At 43.2% G+C, this 19,273-nt stretch overlaps 1 protein-coding gene across 5 annotated transcripts in view; it reads right to left on the bottom strand.

The window, feature by feature from the left end:
- The window catches only part of Gab1 (GRB2 associated binding protein 1), a 166,428-nt gene that overhangs the window by 32,524 nt on the left and 114,631 nt on the right, over positions 1–19,273 (bottom strand). For 4 of the 5 annotated variants that reach the window (XM_045131150.1, XM_045131152.1, XM_045131153.1 and 1 more), the window contains exons 3-5: positions 9,385–9,610; positions 2,840–3,435; positions 7–92 (exon numbers count right to left, since the gene is read on the bottom strand). In XM_045131150.1, coding sequence (XP_044987085.1) covers positions 7–92; positions 2,840–3,435; positions 9,385–9,610 — 908 coding nt within the window. The remainder of the gene's footprint in view (positions 1–6; positions 93–2,839; positions 3,436–9,384; positions 9,611–19,273) is intronic. The other variant, XM_045131151.1, reaches the window with a different exon arrangement.

Genomic DNA, 19,273 nt, shown 5'->3' with positions numbered 1-19,273 from the left:
ACTTACAAAGTGGTTGTGGAAGCCTTCAAGGGAGCTTGATCTGTCACTTGGAAACGTTCGCGGAACGTCATAGCAGTCTTGAGAACTCACATCTAGAAGGAAGGACAAACCATCAGCCTGGGCTCCCACCTTCCCAGCTCTTGGGGGTAACCAAGAGCGTTCTTTTCTTTTCTCTGCTTTCTCCCTTCACACCCACACATGCACTACAAATGCATCCATTTGAAAAAGATGATCTCAGGACAGGACAGGACAGAAGCCTGAATTTGTGCTTTAAAAACCACCAGAAAATGCAGACACAAGCTTGTATGTTTACTGATACGAGCAGGGTATCTATAGGAGCAAGGAAAGATCTACATCTGACATGAGATGGGCTGTCTAAAGATGGAGAAGCAGCACCCATATTTTTGCATCTTTTCTGTCACCTTGGCCTATTACACTTCACTAATGTAAACTATGTTACATAGTCACTTTATCTTATTTTTATTATTATTATTATTTTCATTTTTCGAGGTAGGGTCTCACTCTGGCCCAGGCTGACCTGGAATTAATTAACTCTGTAGTCTCAGGGTGGCCTTGAACTCCTGGTGATCCACCTATCTCTGCCTCCCGAGTGCTGGGATTAAAGGCGTGCGCCACCACGCCCACTATATAGTCACTTTAAAAAGGGAGTTACAAGGCCAGACATGTTGGCACACACTTGTAACTCCAGTACTTGGGAAATAGAGGCAGCAGGAATGTTTCCAGGTCATTCTTGGATACACAGTGAGTCTGAGGCCATCTGGGCTATAAAAGACTACTTCAAAAGAAGAAAAGAAAAGGAAGGGAGGGAGGGAGGGAGGAACTTACACATTAGTATCGAATGACTGAATACATTTTTTGTTCATTTTTTATTTATTTATTTGAGAGCGACAGACACAGAGAGAAAGATAGATAGAGGGAGAGAGAATGGGCACGCCAGGGCTTCCAGCCTCTGCAAACGAACTCCAGACGCGTGCGCCCCCTTGTGCATCTGGCTAACGTGGGACCTGGGGAACCGAGCCTCGAACCGGGGTCCTTAGGCTTCACAGGCAAGCGCTTAACCGCTAAGCCATCTCTCCAGCCCCTGAATACATTTTTTACTGTACACGTGCTCATGCATGTTCGGCAGTGCATGCACCTGAGTGTGGAAGCTAGAGGACATGAGTGCTCTTCCTCGGGAGTGCTGTCCGCCTTTTTGCTTTGGAGACAAGTTCTCTCACTGGTCTAGATCTCGCCAACGAGGCTAGACTGGCTAATGGCGAGCCCCGGGGATCCTCTTGTCCCTGTCTTCCCAGCTCTGGGGTTACGGGGGTGCACTACAATGCACAGCAATTTCACATGTGTCCTGGAAACTGAACTCAAGTCATCATGTTTATGAGGCAAGCTCTTTAGTGAATGAGCTATTAGTTCAGCCCTAGTACATTTTAAAAATATTTTATGTATTTTTTGAGAGGCGGGCGGAAGAGGGGGGCGGGAGGGAATGTGCACACCAGGGCCTCTAGCCACTGCAAATAAACACTTGCCCCACCTTGTGCATCCGACTTTACGTAGGCACTGGGAATTAAACTTGGGTTTTTTGGCTTTGCAGACAACTGCCTTAAACACTAAACCATTTCTCCTGCCCCTAGTACATTTTTTAATGATAACTTTTTTTTTTTGGTTTTTCTTTAAAATTGTATTATTTATTTATTTATTTGACAGAGAAAGAGGGAGAAGGAGAGAGAGAATGGGCATGCCAGTGCCTCCAGCAACTGCAAATGAACTCCAGACACTGCCACCTTGTGCATCTGGCTAATGTGGCTCCTGGGGAATTGAACCTGGGTCCTTTGGCTTTGCTAAGCCATCCCTCTGGCCCGATACCTTTCTTAAGGTAGCCGGAAAACTCTACCACAACATACAGAAATTTTAGGACATACTTTAACTGTAGGTGCATTAAAAACATGGACCTTGTATTTGTAGGACTGTACGAATCTTGGAGAATAATCTAGATTTGCTGCTTCCCTTTGCAGTGTCTTTGGCTTTTGATTACAGGTACTAAGTATATAAATCAAGCGTGTACATTTTCTTTCTTTCTTTGTTACTTTCTTTCTCCTTTAAGTTTTCCAGATAGGGTCTCCCTCTAGCCCAGGCTGACCTGGAATTCACTATGCAGTCTCAAGGTGGCCTCTAACTCACAGCGATCCTCCTACCTCTGCCTCTCGAGTGCTGGGATTAAAGGCGTGCGCCACCACACCTGGCCAAGTATATGCATTTTCAATAACCAAAATAAGAGTAATACAGAGACCTGGTACTTAAAAAAAAAATAAGATCTGAATGATCACATTTTAAACAAGTGGAAACACTGCTTACATAGGAAGAAAGGAAAGAGAGTCCAAAAGATGTGACACAAAAGTGGTCAAAATGACACACAGACGTGGGCAGAGGGCTGACTAGGGGAGATCTTCCTATTCTTCTATCTCACAGGGAGTCTACCCACCTCCTCCCCGCAAGGAATCCTAGCAAGTGGGAAGGAGAGGTAGAGGTACACACTTCCTGAGGCACAAAGGCACAAGGCCACACTTTCAGGACAAGAAACTCCCACTCCTTTTCCCGCCCAGCAGAGAAGGCACACACATACACATACACACAAACACCCAGGCATGCACATATGTCTTTCAGGGATATGACGACTCTGGTGTCATGGCCATGCCAGTGGGAGCTGCAGAGCAGAAGGAAAGGGAGGGACGTTCTTCAACACCAACTGTACAAAATGGACAATTCCTCAGAAAAACGCAGTTGTTGTCATGAACCTCTCACAGAGTAGAAGCTGAGTGAAGCTGACCTTTTCGTAGTTTGTTCAAATCCACCGTGGAAATGGTGTTACTGCGTGACGGTGGCATGCCTGCTGTGGGGATGCAGTAACTGCTATCGGTGTCTGAGGTCGCGCGTGGGATGCCACATGTTTCCACAGGAGATCGGTCATGAGTCAGATGTGGCTTTGGTGGCCGAGGTGGAGGCACATCTGGAATGGTATCCAGCTTTGATGTCTGTCCCAAGGTGCCTTCTGGAAATGTCCGCGGAATTTGGTAAGTGTTACCGGGTGCCAGTGGAATGTCGTAACTAACAGATGCATGCCTCATTTGAGTCTCTAAAGTCGATGCCCCCGACGGCGTATTAAAAACGTAGAGTTCTCCATCCACTTCGGTGCTTGATGGAGACTCCTTTGGTAAAACGTCATGGGAGTAACTCCTGGGGAGGTTATAGAGGCTGGAGTCCACAGAGACAGACGCGGCACGTGGCGGTGGGGAGTCATACATCATGTGTTGCTGAAAAAAGCCGTTCACTCCATGTTTGCTCTGGGAGGGATTTTTATGAGAAGGGACGTTATCATTGCAGTCTGTTTCAGAAGAGGTGGATTTTGCAAAATCAGCATGGGTTCTAAATAAAAATGGTTAACGACAAAACATGGTCAAGACACAGGAATATAGCTTTGACAGACATTTGTAGCTTAGCAATCAAAATGTGTTTTTCTCCCAATAGATTTTTTTTCCTTGTGAGCCATAAGATTTAAAGCACAAATGTTCTTTAGTTTTTATGATTATATGTCAAAACCACCACCCCAAAACTGCCAGAAGCCTTCTCCATCTCTCTGCCTCACCTCCAGTCTACCCATGAAGCCCACATGTGAAGCCACAACCTTTGAGGCACAGTATTAGACATTACAGAACTCTGGGAAGAAAAATCATAGCATAGGCACAAGAAAAAGTGTCTGCTATGAAAAGCATGCACCAGCCTGGCGCTGGTCCAGTTTATAAGATTAGCTCACTGCTCTTTAACCTGCCTGTGACAAAGTCGTTCTGCCCAAATGATGGCTACTGAGTAAATGCAATGTAACTTACAAGGAGGCCACAACCTCACGGGTCGCCCGTGTTTTCCCTTCAACTCTCTCTAACATTCAGCCATACTATGGCGAGAGGCAAAATACTTGACCCGGGAGGTTATTAACTCTACACAATTCACCTTAAGAAATCTCATTTGAGCGGGCGTGGTGGCGCCTGCCTTTCATCCAAGCCCTCAGGAGGTCTCTATGAGTTCAAGGCCACCCTGAGACTACATAGTGAATTCCAGGTCAGCCTGAGCTAGAGTGAGACCCTACCTCTGAACATGCACATATACACACACCTGATTTGAAAGTATTTTTGCTTTTAATTCAGTCTCTGGTTCAGGCTCTGCATCTTCAAGTCTCAAAAATTTGAGTACAAGGCAAGATGAGGCTAACAGTACAAGCGAACTCTCACTTCCTTAAGGATAGATAAGGTCTCTGAACTACTTATAAATGTTGTCCTAAATCCTGCAGAAACTTAAATAATATGCCTTTAAATAATTTAGGACAATTTTTGTTTAGTTTTTGAGGTAAGGTCTCACTGTAGCCCAGGCTGACCTGGAACTTACTACGTTGACTCAGGCTAGCCTCAAATTCATGGTGATCCTCCTACCTCTGCCTCCTGAGTGCTGAGATTAAAGGTGTGTGTCACCACGCCTGGCTACGACAATTTTTTAAAATTTAATTTGTTTATTTATTTTTACTTATTTATTTGAGTGTGACAGGCAGACACAGAGAGAAAGAGGCAGAGAGAATGAGAGAGAGAGAGAGAGAGAGAATGGTGCATCAGGGCTTCCAGCCACTGCAAACAAACTCCAGATGCATGCGCCCCCTTGTGCATCTGGCTTATGTGGGTCCTGGGGAATCGAGCCTCTAACCTGGGTCCTTAGGCTTCATAGGCAAGCGCTTAACCACTAAGCCATCTCTCCAGCCCACAATTTTTCTTTTTTTTGAGGTAGGGTCTCACTCTAGCCCAGGCTGACCTGGAATTCACTATGGAGTCTCAGGGTGGCCTTGAACTCACAGCGATCCTCCTACCCCTGCCTCCCGAGTGCTGGGATTAAAGGCGTGCGCCACCACGCCCGGCTCTCAGCCCACAATTTTTTAAAGTATCTTTCCTCTCTGACTTTCGACTGACATCTGGCTCTGCATATTGCATTTTCTCCAGGACATCTCCCACTTTGGGGTCCAAAGGGCCCACAGTGCACGACCCTAACTTTCCTCCTTCTTCTGCTCAGTACCTGGCATGTTTCCCTTGTCTGTCTACTTAGGAATGGACACCAACGTTTCCGTCTTTTAGTGCTTTACTACCCACACCCTAGAGAATTCTTCTTTGTACCTTCTCGAATGCTCAGTACTCCCAGCTTCTCACCAAAGCCATTCTCATATTCTCAACATGTTTACTTCTGCTTGGCTTTCTCTATATGAATGACCTCCCTCATGTACCATAAACCAAATTCTGATTTAGTTCGAGAACTAGCTGTCCTTCAGACTTGCACTGAAAGAAGTGACTTTATCTACATTTTCTTGGTTTAAGATCTAAGACGCCTGGGGCCCTCTCTAGGCAGCGACTCCTTCCTTCCCACCTGTTTATTCCCACTGCCACCAACCCAAGTTCAGGTGGGCTCAAGTCTCTAGTGACATGCAAAGTAATGAGATCGCCTAAGCGGACTTTTCTCCAGTGTCTCCCTCCCCTAGTCTACCCAGTGGCTGCACTGCTGTAAGATCAATATTTTCCAAACAGTTTTTATGGGACTTACTTCATCAGCAGACAACCTAGCGGTCCTCACAAGGCTGTGAAAACTGTAAGGCTTCAAACAAAGCCCTGTGGTATCATGGTTCCTAGCAACCTGGCTCCACCTCTCATGTCCTGTCTCTTCACACGTGACATCCTTTCTCAGGCAGACTCTCCTTCACCATGCTCATGTTCACCACTGTTTTCCCTTCCGAAACTAAAGACATTCTCTGATTATCTCACCAAATAGGCATAGTTCAACTATGTAACTTCTCACTGGTTTTTCCATCTTAAAAACACTCACGAGCCGGGCGTGGTGGCGCACGCCTTTAATGCTAGCACTTGGGAGGCAGAGATAGGAGGATCGTCGTGAGTTCGAGGCCACCCTGAGACTCCACAGTGAATTCCAGGTCAGCCTGAGCCAGAGTGAGACCCTACTTCAGGGAAAAAAAAAAAAAAAAAAACCCCCAAAAAAAACCAAAAAAAACCTTGTCCCTTGTTGGAGAGAGAATGGGCATGCTAGGGCTTCTAGCCACCACAAATGGGCTCCAGATGCATGTGCCACCTTATGCATCTAACTTTCATGGGTCCTACAAAAATCAAACCTAGGTTCTTTGGCTTTGCAAGCAAATACCTTAACCACTAAGTCATCTCTCCAGCCTCTTTGGTGGAATGTCTTTCCTTCCTTCTTGCCTGCTTGCTTGCTTGCTTTTCTTTCTTTCTTCTTTTTCCTCTTTCTTTTCTTTTATCTTTTTTTTTATGTAGTCTCAGGGTGGCCTTGAACTCACAGTGATCCTCCTAAGTGCTGGCATTAAAGGTGTGTACCACCACACCCAGCTTGCTTGGTGGAATTTCTTAATGCACCTACACATGCTCTAAAACATGCACTTTGTTTAATGCAAATGCAGGAGCTCAAAGCAGCCAGAGGTGTGACTAATAAGTAAGGCCTTTCGTGCCCACTATTTTATAGCTTGGTTGCAAATAAGGAAAACTACCAAGTTATGGTCTCATGCCTATTGGGGGAGCAGCACATCGTTTGAGCTAATGGTTAAAAGTTTGTGAGGCAACTTACATCTATTCTCTTTATCTATAAATAATTCATGCCTGTATTTTTGACGTTTTTTAAAAAACTTTTATTTATTTATTTGAAAGTGACAGAGAGAGAAAGAGGCAGATAGAGACAGAAGAGAGAGAATGGGTGCGCCAGGGCCTCCAGCCACTGCAAACGAACTCCAGATGCATGGGCCCCTTGTGCATCTGGCTAACACGGGTCCTGGGAAATCAAACCTCGAACTGGTGTCCTTAGGCTTCACAGGCAAGCACTTAACTGCTAAGCCATCTCTCCAGCCCATATATTTTTGACTTTTTAATGAAGCTTATTTGCAAACTCCAAAGGGGACTATATTCTAAGGGAATTGTGTCTTATACAGTCTATTAGTCTGTATGTTCCTGGTCCCTAGCATAACAGTAAGCACTTACTGGGTACTTCGTAAATATTTGTTATTTAACTATTACTTTGGCAAATTATATCTAGGCAGTGATTTGAACAATATCTATGGGAGCATGAAGGATGTACCAGTGAAATTAATGAAAAACTTATATAAAAGGAAACATAAAAACTGTTCTGTTACTTAGCTGTTGGCTTAAAAAAATGATACTAGAAAATAACAGCGAATCTCAGTATAATAAACACAGTTAGTTGCATGGGTAAAACATTCACAAATATGTATTTTTAAATATTCACAGCAAACAGCACAATCAAGTTAGAATTTAATTATTAACTAGTGTTGATTTATAAAATTTCCTTACTCTTACAGGTAAAATCCCATTATAACAAATATATAGAAAACCATCTTTGGAATGTTTGTGAGTTCTTCTTAGCATCTTAGGGAATGCTTTCCCAGAAACTTAAAAATACTTTTTTTTTAAAAAAATTTCATACTTGTATATATTTTGACTTTATGTAGATTACTAATAAGTTCTATATAAATTTTAACAAGTACTCTGAGTCTATTAAAATCACTTTTTACATTAAAAAGGAACTTTTGTCATAAGTTATAAAGCTTAGTTCTTTTTAAAAACTTATTTTTATTTTTTTATTTGAGAGAGATAGAAGGATGGAGGGGGAGAGAGAAACAGAGAGAGGAGAGAGATAGAGAAAGAAATAAAGAAAGAAAAAAAGAAAGAAGCGGCATGCCAGGGCTTTCAGTCACTGTAAATGAACTCCAGATGCATGTGCCACCTTGTGTATCTGGTTTAAGTGGGCTCTGGGGAATTGAATCTGGGTCCTTTGGCTTTGTAGGCAAGTGCCTTAAACCACTAAGCCATCTCTCCAGCCCTTAATTCTTTATCACTGTTTAAGAAACAGCTTTCATGTCTAATGTGCAATCCACCCTCATTTTTGTATTGTAAATATACCCTATCACCAATGGTCACATAGCCATTAATGACACTTTCCTGCTTCTTCCTTAAATAGTTGTCCTCCAACTTTCTCTGTCCTTTCAAACCTTCCAGTTATTTATTTATTTTATTTATTTGACATCAAATGTCAAAAATTGTCAAATTAAAATGTCTTAGGGGGATAGAGAGATGGCTCAGCAGTTTAGGCACTTGCCTGCAAAGCCTAGTAACTTTGGTTCGATTCCCCAGTACCCATGTAAAAAGCAAGATGCACAAAGTGGCACATGTGTCTGGAGCTCGTTTGCAGTTGTAGGAGTCCCTGATATGCCCATTCCACCCCCCATATCCTCTCTCTCTCTCTCTCTCTCTCTCAAATAAAAAAAAAGTTTTGAAAAAATTAAAATGTTTTAGGGGCTGGAGGGATGGCTTAGTGGTCAAGGCATTTGCCTGCAAAGCCAAAGGACCCAGCTTCAATTCCCCAGAGCCCACGTTAGCCAGATGCACAAGGGGGTACATACGTCTGGAGTTCATCTGCAATGGCTAGAGGCCCTGGTGAGCCCATTCTCTCTCTCCCTCTTTCTCTGTCAAATAAATAAAAAAAGTGCTTTAGAATACAGCAGAGGACTGAGGGGTGTGGAAGTAGCAGAGATGGCAGGGGACCAAAGGCTTTGCCAAGGCTTTCTCCCCCTGTGGTGAAGTGCTCACTCACTCCAGATCTTTCTTTCTACTAAAAGGTTTGTAAAGTGAAGGCTGGAGGTGAGTCTCATTGTTAGAGATGAAGAGTTGAATGTTTGCAGCTTCTAGCAGTCTATGTGATGTCATCAAATGTCACTAAACCTAGCTTGTACATTCTATAGGATTTGCCATATCGGGATTTGACCTGGATGATTAGTTTCTCACACGGATCCAAAACTCCAACACACTCACTGCAATGGAATCGTTTTGCTTTCAAAATCTTCTAGTAGCAGGTATTCCTCTCCTTCTTCAGAAACAAAAGATGACCCTTGGCTGGTTTACAATCACATAAGAAATGGAGCAAGATCACCATTTATAAATCAGTGAAATCTGTTAAGCAAGCAATACTGTGAGTCTGTAACAACGACTATGAAACAGTAGCCAGAGTTCTCGAGTTTTGTAGGTACAACTGTCCTGTGCCATGGCAGCAGAGGTCATGTTTCTGCAACAAGATCTCCCAGATAGCAGACATCATTAACGGAGGATTATAAACCTGCAATACAAGCCTGCCACATAAGCCTATAGAGGTGGGTCCTTTGGAGCTTCAAGCCAGGGTTTCAAAACCTTAAAATGCAATGTACACATACACACACTCACGCTCACACACACACACGGGGAGGCATATACCACGTACCTAGTGGGCTCGGGCTTCTTGCTTTGACAGTTGATCAGCAAGAGGTAGTCCTGTGGATCCTCCTGGAGGCCAAGAGTTTCCGGGTGTGGCGGGAGGCTAATGAGCTGGTACGAAGGAGGCAGAGCCGCAGAAGACGCATCGGCCTGCGCCGAGGCTGGTGCTGTGTGTACAGCAAACGGCGAGTCAGTGGCGGCTTGTGAGGAGCTGCCAAGCGGCTTCACAGGATCTGCAAAACCGAAGGCTCACTATTAGTCTATCACAGGGGCTCCGCAGGAGCTGCAACACTGAGGGCTGACTATTAGCCTACCCCATTCATTTCACAGGATCCGCAATACCAAAGGTGAGCTATTCTACACACTGGCGTGACAGGGTCTGCAACACCAAAGGTTAACTATGAGTATGTCCCAGTTTTGTAATTTATTTATTTATTTAGAGAGAGAGAGAGAGGGAGAGAGAGAACGGTCTCACCAGGGTCTCTAGGCACTGCAAACAAACTCCAGATGCACGCAGCCCTTGTGCATTTGGCTTACACACCACTACGCCATCTTTCCAGGCCAAGTGTATCCCCATGTTAAGATTTTGTTGCTTTGGTTAAATTAAGCTTTGTTAAAGTTTGAAGATAAATCACTTCCATACACAATAACTGAATAAATGATGACAGTGCCAGTAAAAAACAACAACAAAAAAACCTACCTGAAGCCAGGTGTAATGGTCTACATCTGTAGTCCTAGCTCTTTGGAAGGCTAAGGTGGAGAACTATTTGTTTGCATTCGGGAGGCCCTCCTGAGCAATACAGTAAGAAACCACCACAAAATAAAACAAAACTACAAAACAAGCAGGACCTAAATGGCCATATTTATATAGTAACTAATTCTTGTCAAAGCGATAAAGAGTAAGAATTTTCTTCTAGTCCATGGACAGTGAGGAAGCCACAGTTAGATTGTTGTGAGATGACTTGGAAGATGAAGGTACTGGGGCTGGAGAGATGGCTTAGCGGTTAAGTGCTTGCCTGTGAAGCCTAAGGACCCTGGTTCAAGGCTCAATTCCCCAGGACCCACGTTAGCCAGATGCACAGGGAGGCGCATGCATCTGAAATTTGTTTGCAGTGGCTGGAGGCCCTGAGGCACCCATTCTTTCTCTCTCTTGCTATCAAATGAATAAATTTTAAAAAGAGGGCTGGAGAGATGGCTTAGTGGTTAAGTGCTTGCCTGTAAAGCCTAAGGACTCCAGTTAGAGACTAGATTCCCCAGGAACCACGTTAGCCAGATGCATAAGGGGTGTACGTGTCTGGAATTCATTTGCAGTGGCTGGTCTATTCTCTCTTTCTCTCTCTCTCTCTGCCTCTTTCCCTCTCTGTCTGTCATTTTCAAATAAAGAAAGAATTAATAAACACAAAAAATTTAAAAAACATTAAAAAAAGAATGAAGGTACTCTCTAAATCTTAGAGGAGTTTTCCCCATAATGCACACAGCCCTGTTGGGAGCTCCAGTGTTTGGCTCATTCATTTCTTTCTACCTCTTACTAGACTAGGAGAAATATTTCTAATTCCGGGACTAGAGATGATGAACTCTATTTATACTCAGAAATGGGACCTCTCTAGGCCCTTGCCTTTTTGCTTAGCTCATAACTTCACTGCCAGCTCATGGACTTTTGCAGTATTTTCCTGAGAAGATGGTGTTAGCAAGAAAGGAAGTAATTTACTAATGTTCTAACGTGTGTTCTGAGAAAAGCATATGAAGTCGTACAAAAAGGAATAAGGTGAAAATAAGCTGAAAATAAAAACTTTCTTAATTACTGACATGACCAAAAGAACTATGTTCTGCTATTCTCAGTAGGAACACAGGGTTGTAAGTAACCCAGAAAAAGGAAGGCAAATGCTCATTTATGAATAAATAAACTAGTACATGTTTCTGGTTTATAACAGAACAGAAAGGGCTGGGTTGAAACTGAGATTTTTTTTTCCCAATCCCAAAATATTATCCTAAAGATGCTAAAAATGGCAGGGGTAAGAATGTTCTATCAAACAGAATCAAATGCAAGTCATTTGGCCTTCTAATTTACCAGAGAGAGGCTAATATCATATATGTATTCTCTAAATATAGTAAATCCATATGCTTTTGACAATGTTTTCATGTATTCAGTTACCATAATTATATGCAACAGAGTAAAGGTTATTTAGCTCACGCTAGAGCTCTTCTGAGACACTGAAAGTCACATCCTAATTGTAACACCTGAGTATAATGCTAATCATTGGGTCCAACAGCAAACCAGAAAGAATTACTACTATGTTTTCAGAGCCTGCATGTTATCATGCTGGAAAAAAAAAATGTATCAGGGCTGGAGAAGTGGCTTGATGGTTAAAGACTTGCCTGCAAAACCTAAGGACCCAGGTTCAATTCCCCAGTACCCACATAAAGCACAAGGTGGCCCATGCGTCTGTAGTTTTTTTTTTCTTTGCAGTGGCTAGAGGCCCTGGTGTGCTTATTCTCTCAAACACTCTCTCAAATTAATAAATAAAATATTTTTAAAAAAGAATGTTTCTACCCTGAGACTACACAGTGAATTCCAAGTCAGCCTGAGCTAGAGTGAAACACTACCTTGAAAAATAAAACAAAAAAGAATGTTTCAATCACAGGGCAGACACTTTGGGAGCACTTTCTCTCCATAAGATTGGAAGAGATTAAAAAGCACTGTGTGTGTGGGCTAGAGAGATGGCTTAGCGGTTAAGCGCTTGCCTGTGGAGCCTAAGGACCTTGGTTCGAGGCTCGATTCCCCAGGACCCATGTTAGCCAGATGCACAAGGGGGCACACGCGTCTGGAGTTCGTATGCACTGGCTGGAGACCTTGGCGCGCCCATTCTCTCTGTCACTCTCAAATAAAGAAATAAAAAATGAACAAAAAAATATTTTTTAAAAAAAGCACTGTGTGAGACCCATTCACCTGCCTGCGTGATCTGGAGTTTGCTTCCTAAGAACTCTCTGAGTCTTGACAGATATTTTTTCAGTTACAGATTCTGGCCTGGTTAAACAGAAGTTGAACTAATTTCTAGTATTTAGTCTTGTGGTGTTCAGTGAAGCTTAGCTAATAAATCTAGCATCTTATGGCAGGAGTTAATCCCTTCTTATTTATGATAGATGAAAACAGAAAGTGGGAAGAGCATAAAAATTAGTTTGGGGACATTTACAACACATCATGTCTTAATTTCAGCGGTTACTGGTACATATTTGTTATCATGTCTAACAGATGTTGGTCACGGGAGGTATGTAACATGCCCTGTGGAGCATCCAGCAAATACAGAGATTTAGTTGAAGGGGATTTAAAACGCCACAGATTAAATAATGACTCAGAGCTGGGTGTGATAGCACATGTCTTTAATCTCAGCATTCAGGAGGATTGCTATGAGTGGAGACCACCCTGAGACTACCTAGTGAATTCCAGGTCAGCCTGGGCTAGAGCAAGATCCTAGCTTAGAAAAGCAGTAAGTAGTTCATGTGTCCTACAGGATACCCTCACCCTAATAGCATGCTCACTCTCTCTTTTTTGTTTTTTTGAGGTAGGATTTTACTCTAGTTCAGGCTGACCTGGAATTCCCTATGTAGTCTCTGCCTTGGCCTCCCGAATGCTGGGATTAAAGGCATGAGCCACCACACCCAGTTTACAGTCTAGTTCCTAAGTACTTCGCCATATGAAATTATATGAAGTCTAGCCTCCTCTGTAACACCTATTTAATAACTCTGTCACGTGATTTGTTGTCATAGGCACACTTCCTTTAGCATACTTTCTAACTTTAATAGCTTGAATGGAGAGACACCTCCTAAGTGGGAAAAGAAAAACAGCCAGCCAAGGGACACAATCATCTTTTTAAAAAATTTTTAATAAATGCAATTCTTTCTTTTTAAAAAATATTTTATTTATTTATTTGAGAGAAAGGGGGGAGGGAGGGAGAATGGGCATACCAAGGCCTCAAGCCACTGCAAATGAACCTCAGATGCGTGTGCCTCCTTCAGCATCTGGCCTACATGGGACCTGGGGAATTGAACCTGGGTCCTTTGGCTTTGCAGGCAAATGCCTTAACTGCTAAGCCATCTCTCCAGCCCACGACCATCTTTATTAACCTTTTGTTTGCCCCATCCATGAATGATGAAAGCATTTAAACCTCTTTAAAATCTTTAAATTTTCAGAATAGAGGCCTGGATTTCAAAGGCTTCTGTTTCAAAAAGACCTTGCTCAGCAATATGTCAAGGCTTCCATGTGCTTTCAAGAGGCAAGTGAACCAGAGGAAACTTCCATCCTGTCCCCAGACGAGCTCCTGGAGGAAAAGACCTTGGAACAACACGGAGAGCTACCCCAACCATTCCAGGCAACACTGGCCCATACCAGGGCAGAGCAGACCACGCTACTACTGGAGCCCAAACAATCTATCCTCAACCTCCTGTCTTGAGGATTGTTTTCCTCATGGTAATTTGTCCACCCAGCTTTACAAATTTGAATACAAGCAGTGTAATGTGCCTAAGCAGTCTTTCACTTAAGATTTCTACTACTGAACAACTGGTCTCCCCAAACAGGAAATGTTCAGGAGCTGGAGAGATGGCTTAGCAGTTAAGGTGTTTGGCTATGAAATCTAAGAAGCCAGGTTGGATACCCCAGTACCCATGAGGTGGCACATGTGTGTGGAGCTCATTTGCGGGGGCCAGAGGCTCTGGTGTGCCCATCTTGCTCTCTCTTTCAAATAAATAACTAAAAAAATTTTTTTAAAAAGGAAATGTCTATTCTGCCTTACAGACACGTGACTTATATACCCATTCTAGGCTACAGATAGAATAGCCAGCCCATCCTGCTTTCTGCCTTGCTTGATTTCTGACTTTCTGTTCTAAGCAATCTTCTAAGAAACAAACATCGGCTCAGGGTTTGCTTGCACATGTAAAATCATTTCCCATTTCTTAATTCAGAAGGCATGAAGAGTATAATTAACATCCATTAAAGACCTAATAAGCCACAGGAGCAAACTCCTAATTGAACTTAGAAAGCTAATAAGTACTGCTAAGGAAGGCCATTCAGTGAGCAAGCTTCCAGGGCACAGAGCTGGATTATGATTTGACCCAATCCACAAATAATAAACTGGATCACTTGACCCCTTTACCCTGCAGACAGTTTTATCCCATTTGGAACTACAATGCCTATTAAAAGGTAAGCCTGGGGCTAGAGAGATGGCTTAGCATTTAAGGCATTTGCTGCAAAGCCAAAGGACCCAGGTTTGACTCCGCAGGGACCCATGTAAGCCAGATGCACAAGGAGGCACATGTGTCTGGAGTTTATTTGCAGTGGCTGGAGGCTCTGGTGTGCCCATTCTCTCCCTTGCCTCTCTCTCTTTTAAATAAATAAACAAATAAAAATAAAGTTTATATATATATATATATATATATATAACATATATAAATATATATATATATATATGGATGGCTATGAGTTCGAGGCCAGCTTGAGACTACATAATGAATTCTATGTCAGCCTGGGCTAGAGTGAGACCCTACCTCAGAAAAACAAATAAATGAATAATAAAAACTAAAAAATAAAAAAGGGTAAATCTTGGGCTGGAGAGATATCTCAGTGGAGAAGGCACTTGCTGTGTAAGCATAAGGACAAGAGTTCAGGACCCCCAGCACCCAAATAAATGCCTGTTGGGCATGGCAGCCTGCCTTGGGAAGTGGAGACAGGAGGCCCCTGGGGTAAGATGGCTACATTGAATAACTGATGTGGTGACCCTGCCTCTGTCAATGGAGGGTGATCTAGGAAGATCCCCAATGCCAACCTCCAGCCTCCACACGCACCTGCTCACACGTCTGCCCCTGATACATACATTACACACAACTTTTCTTTTTACATTTTAAAGGTAAATCTAACAAATGGATCAGCAAGAAGTGGCAGCAGTGGCCACTGTCAGGGAAGCCAGCCAGCTTCTCCTGCTTAGTCACTGCCCTTCATGTTTCGAGTACAACACGAGCCTGACCAGTCGCCTCCTCATCCTTCCCCGACGATAAAGGCAGAGAGTCTGCGCCGAAAGCATAACTCTTCTCCAGGGGTCGGGTGGCATCAGAATCACTTCTGGGGCAATTGTGAAACCTTGGGAGGAAGGTTCAACCTCAGGACACGCAAAGAATCAAGACTGAAAATGTGTAGTAAACACATCAGAGGACAGCTGCTGGCTGTGTGCCGCGGGAATAACTGTAATGTGAAGAGACCACTCCCCAGGGTGAACCTTGTGTTGTATACGAGGATGGAGGGGAAGACAGACATTTTGTGTATACAAACATCTGGGTTTTCAGAGCTAGCTTTATATATATATATATACAATAAATAATTTATATATTATATAAATATGATTATATATAATATATCATATATATATAAATTACGCAGCAACTACAGATTTAATATTTTCTTTAAAAAAAAACCAGGAACAAATTCACTCTCTGGTTGAATTGGTCCTTGGGGATGCAAATTAAAGTCACCAGAAGCCATCACACAGCCATGAGGATGGCTGAGACAAGTCACGCAACGCTGTGGAAATGTGGGGAGCTGGATTTCTCTTGCACTGCTGCTAGGCAAGCATAGAGACAATGACTTGATAGTCGAAGCTAACTAACCCTATGCATGCTAAATGACATCTATCGTAAGATGTGGCAGTCTTACTAATGGGTATGCATCCCAAGGAACTAAGTGTTGATGTCCACAAGGCCTCATTCTCTAGGACCCACGCTAGCCAGATGCACAAAGGGACGCATGCGTCTGGAATTCTTTCCGCAGTGGCTGGAGGCCCTGGCGTGCCCATTCTCTTCCTTTATCTGCCTCTTTCTCTCTCTGTCTGTTGCTCTCAAATAAATAAATAAAAATAAACAAAATTAGGGAAAAAAGATACACGCAAGGGCTGGAGAGATGGCTTAGCAGTTAAGGTGCTTGCCTGCAAAGCCTAAGGATCCAGGCTTGATTCCCCAGTACCCACAAAAGCCAGATACACAAGGTTGAACATGTGTCTGGAATTCATTTGCAGTGGTTAGAGGCCTGGGTTCACTCATTGTCATTCAAAGAAATAAATAAGATACTTAGTCAGGTATGGTGGTACAAGCCTTTAAGCACTCGGGAGGCAGAGGTAGGAGGATTAATCTCTGTGAGTTTGAGGCCAGCCTGAGGATAAATAGTGAATTACAGGTCAGCCTGGGCTAGAGAAAGACCCTACCTTGGGGCAGGGGAGACACACATAGGGCTGGAGAGATGAGGTCAGTGGTTAAGGTATTTGCCTGCAAAGCCCAAGGACCCAGGTTCGATTCTCTAGTACCCACATAAAGCCAGATGCACAAGGTGGTGCATGTGTCTGGGGTGTCTGTATGAAGTTGTTAGAGGCCCTGGAGGGTGTCTCTCTGCCCCACTGTCTCTTAAATAAACAACATTAGAGCTGGAGAGATGGCTTAGCGGTTAAGCACTTGCCTGTGAAGCCCAAGGACCCCGGTTCGAGGCTCGATTCCCCAGGACCCACGTTAGCCAGATGCACAAGGGGGCGCACACGTCTGGAGTTTGTTTGCAGTGGCTGGAGGCCCTGGAGCACCCATTCTCTCTCTATCTGCCTCTTTCTCTGTCTGTTGCTCTCAAATAAATAAATAAAAATTAAAGAAGAAAAAATTTTAAAGATAAGTAACATTAAAAAAAGATATACACAAGAATGTTCACTGCACTTTTCTTATATTAACTAAAACCTAGAAGCAAGTCAGATGTCCATCAACATGGGAACAGACGCATAATGTGTGCCACGTTCATGCACTGGAATACTGCATGGGACACAGAGCTTCCTGTGACAATGTTAGTGAGTTATGGATTTGCTACAGGGAAAAGGAAGTCAGGATTGATTAAAAAATATTTTATTTTTTTTAATTTATTTATTTGGTGGGGGGGCAAAGAGGGACAATGGGTATGTCAGGACCTCCAGCCAACTGCAAACGAACTCCAGACGCATGAGCCACCTTGTGCATTTGGCTTATGTGGGTCCTGAAGAGTCAAACCTGGGTCCTTTGGCTTTGCAGGCAAGTGCCTTAACTGCTGAGCCATCTCTCCAGCCCTCCATTGTTGTTATTATTTTTTTAATTCATGCCACTAGGGCACTGGGAGGAAGTACCTCTTGGTCTTATAGTAACAAGACAATTGGTAAATTTGCTTCTCTATCAGAGTCAGACAGTACCTAGTATCCTTATCCTTTCTGTTCCTCTCAAGATGCTTGCAGACAGCAATTGCTTTCTTTTTAAGATATATTTTATTTATTTGAAAGAGAAAGAGGGAGGAGCGAGAGAGAGAATGGGTGTGCCAGGGCCTCTAGCCACTGCAAACAAACTCCAGATGCTTGCGCCCCCTTGTGCATCTAGCTTATGTGGGTCCTGGGGAATCGAACCAGGGTCCTTTGGCTTTGCAGGCAAATGCCTTAACCACTAAGCCATCTTCTCTAGCCCGATGGCTCCACTTATGTGAAGTTCAAAATAGGCAAAATGAATCTATGGACATGGGTTTTATTGGGAAGAGGTATGAGAAGACTTTCTGGAAGATTATAAATGTTCTATTTCTTAATCGGAGCTAAAATCTATATGTATATCTGTACATAGATATAGATGGATATATAAAACTATACTCAACAGTACATTTCAGATTGTGGCCTTCACACTAGTGATAATAAATAATGCCTTGGGCTGGAGAGATGGCTCAGTGGTTAAGGCGCTTGTCTCCAATGCCTAACAACCCAGGTTTGATTCCCCAGTACCCACATAAAGCCAAATGCACAAAGCAGGGCAGGCATCTGAAGTTCGTCTGCAGCTGCTGGATGCCCTGGCATGCCCATTCTCTCTCTCTCTCCCTGCAAATAAATAAATAAATAAAGATATTTAAAAAAATAATAACCTAATAAAAAGAAATTTAAAAACCCCTGAGAAAGACTACTTAACAGGAAAGGAACATGTACACACATGAACATGCACACACATATAGATACATACACACATACATATGTACACACATACACTCTTAAATGTCAGTCTACTTTCCTACAGGGAAGACTACCAAACAGAACGGCACTTATTTGTAATTAAGGACAGTATAATTTGGGCACTTTAAGAAAAGCAACTCGGGCAGCTTTCTAATCTTGAACCCTAAAATTAGCCCAGGGGCCTCTCTGGAGTTGAGCGCGTCTCCTACGGCCTCCCAGCCACTTGTTTAGCAAACTTAACGGCTTCCACCTTGGTGTGCAGAAACAAAAATAAGTCTGCACATTTCCAAGAAAAACAAAAGAAATTAGTTTATGCCCTCAAATCTACTAAGAAAAGCATTCGTAGGAACCACACACACAGTTCAAGAGCTAGAATTTGAAAACACACGGTCTGCCAGCATTCTGAGGGTTCAATAATAGCAGTGGTCACCTGGGGCAGCGGAAATAACACGGTGATGATATTTTGAGAGGTTCCTGGAATCAAAACACAGGTCAGATTTTTCCCCTTTCCTTTTGTTTTCAGGGGGAAGCTAGCTATTCTCACGGGGCTTGGGGAGTTATTTTCTCAGACCCATGTCCATGCATAGTCTATTTCTCCCATATCAGGCTTGGAACTAGCATGGAGAAAACATCTCAAATTAGCCAACTTTCAAGACAAGAGTGGGGCATCAATGGGAAGAGTCAGGGCTTGGGGGAAGACTGAGGTAAGGGCGAAGTACCCACTACTGTTTAGGACCGTAGTGAGGTGTGTTTGGAAACCAGAGACTATACAATCAGGGGTAGGGTTAGTGGAAGCACAAAGACAAGGATTCTTTCTCTGCTACATGAAGCTGTTTGAGCTTGGTTACAAAGGGTGATGGACATCTCTGC

Source organism: Jaculus jaculus, chromosome 12 (genome assembly GCF_020740685.1).
Source record: "Jaculus jaculus isolate mJacJac1 chromosome 12, mJacJac1.mat.Y.cur, whole genome shotgun sequence".
NCBI classification, from domain to species: domain Eukaryota; kingdom Metazoa; phylum Chordata; class Mammalia; order Rodentia; family Dipodidae; genus Jaculus; species Jaculus jaculus.
This window is presented reverse-complemented; position numbering and strand designations above follow the sequence as displayed.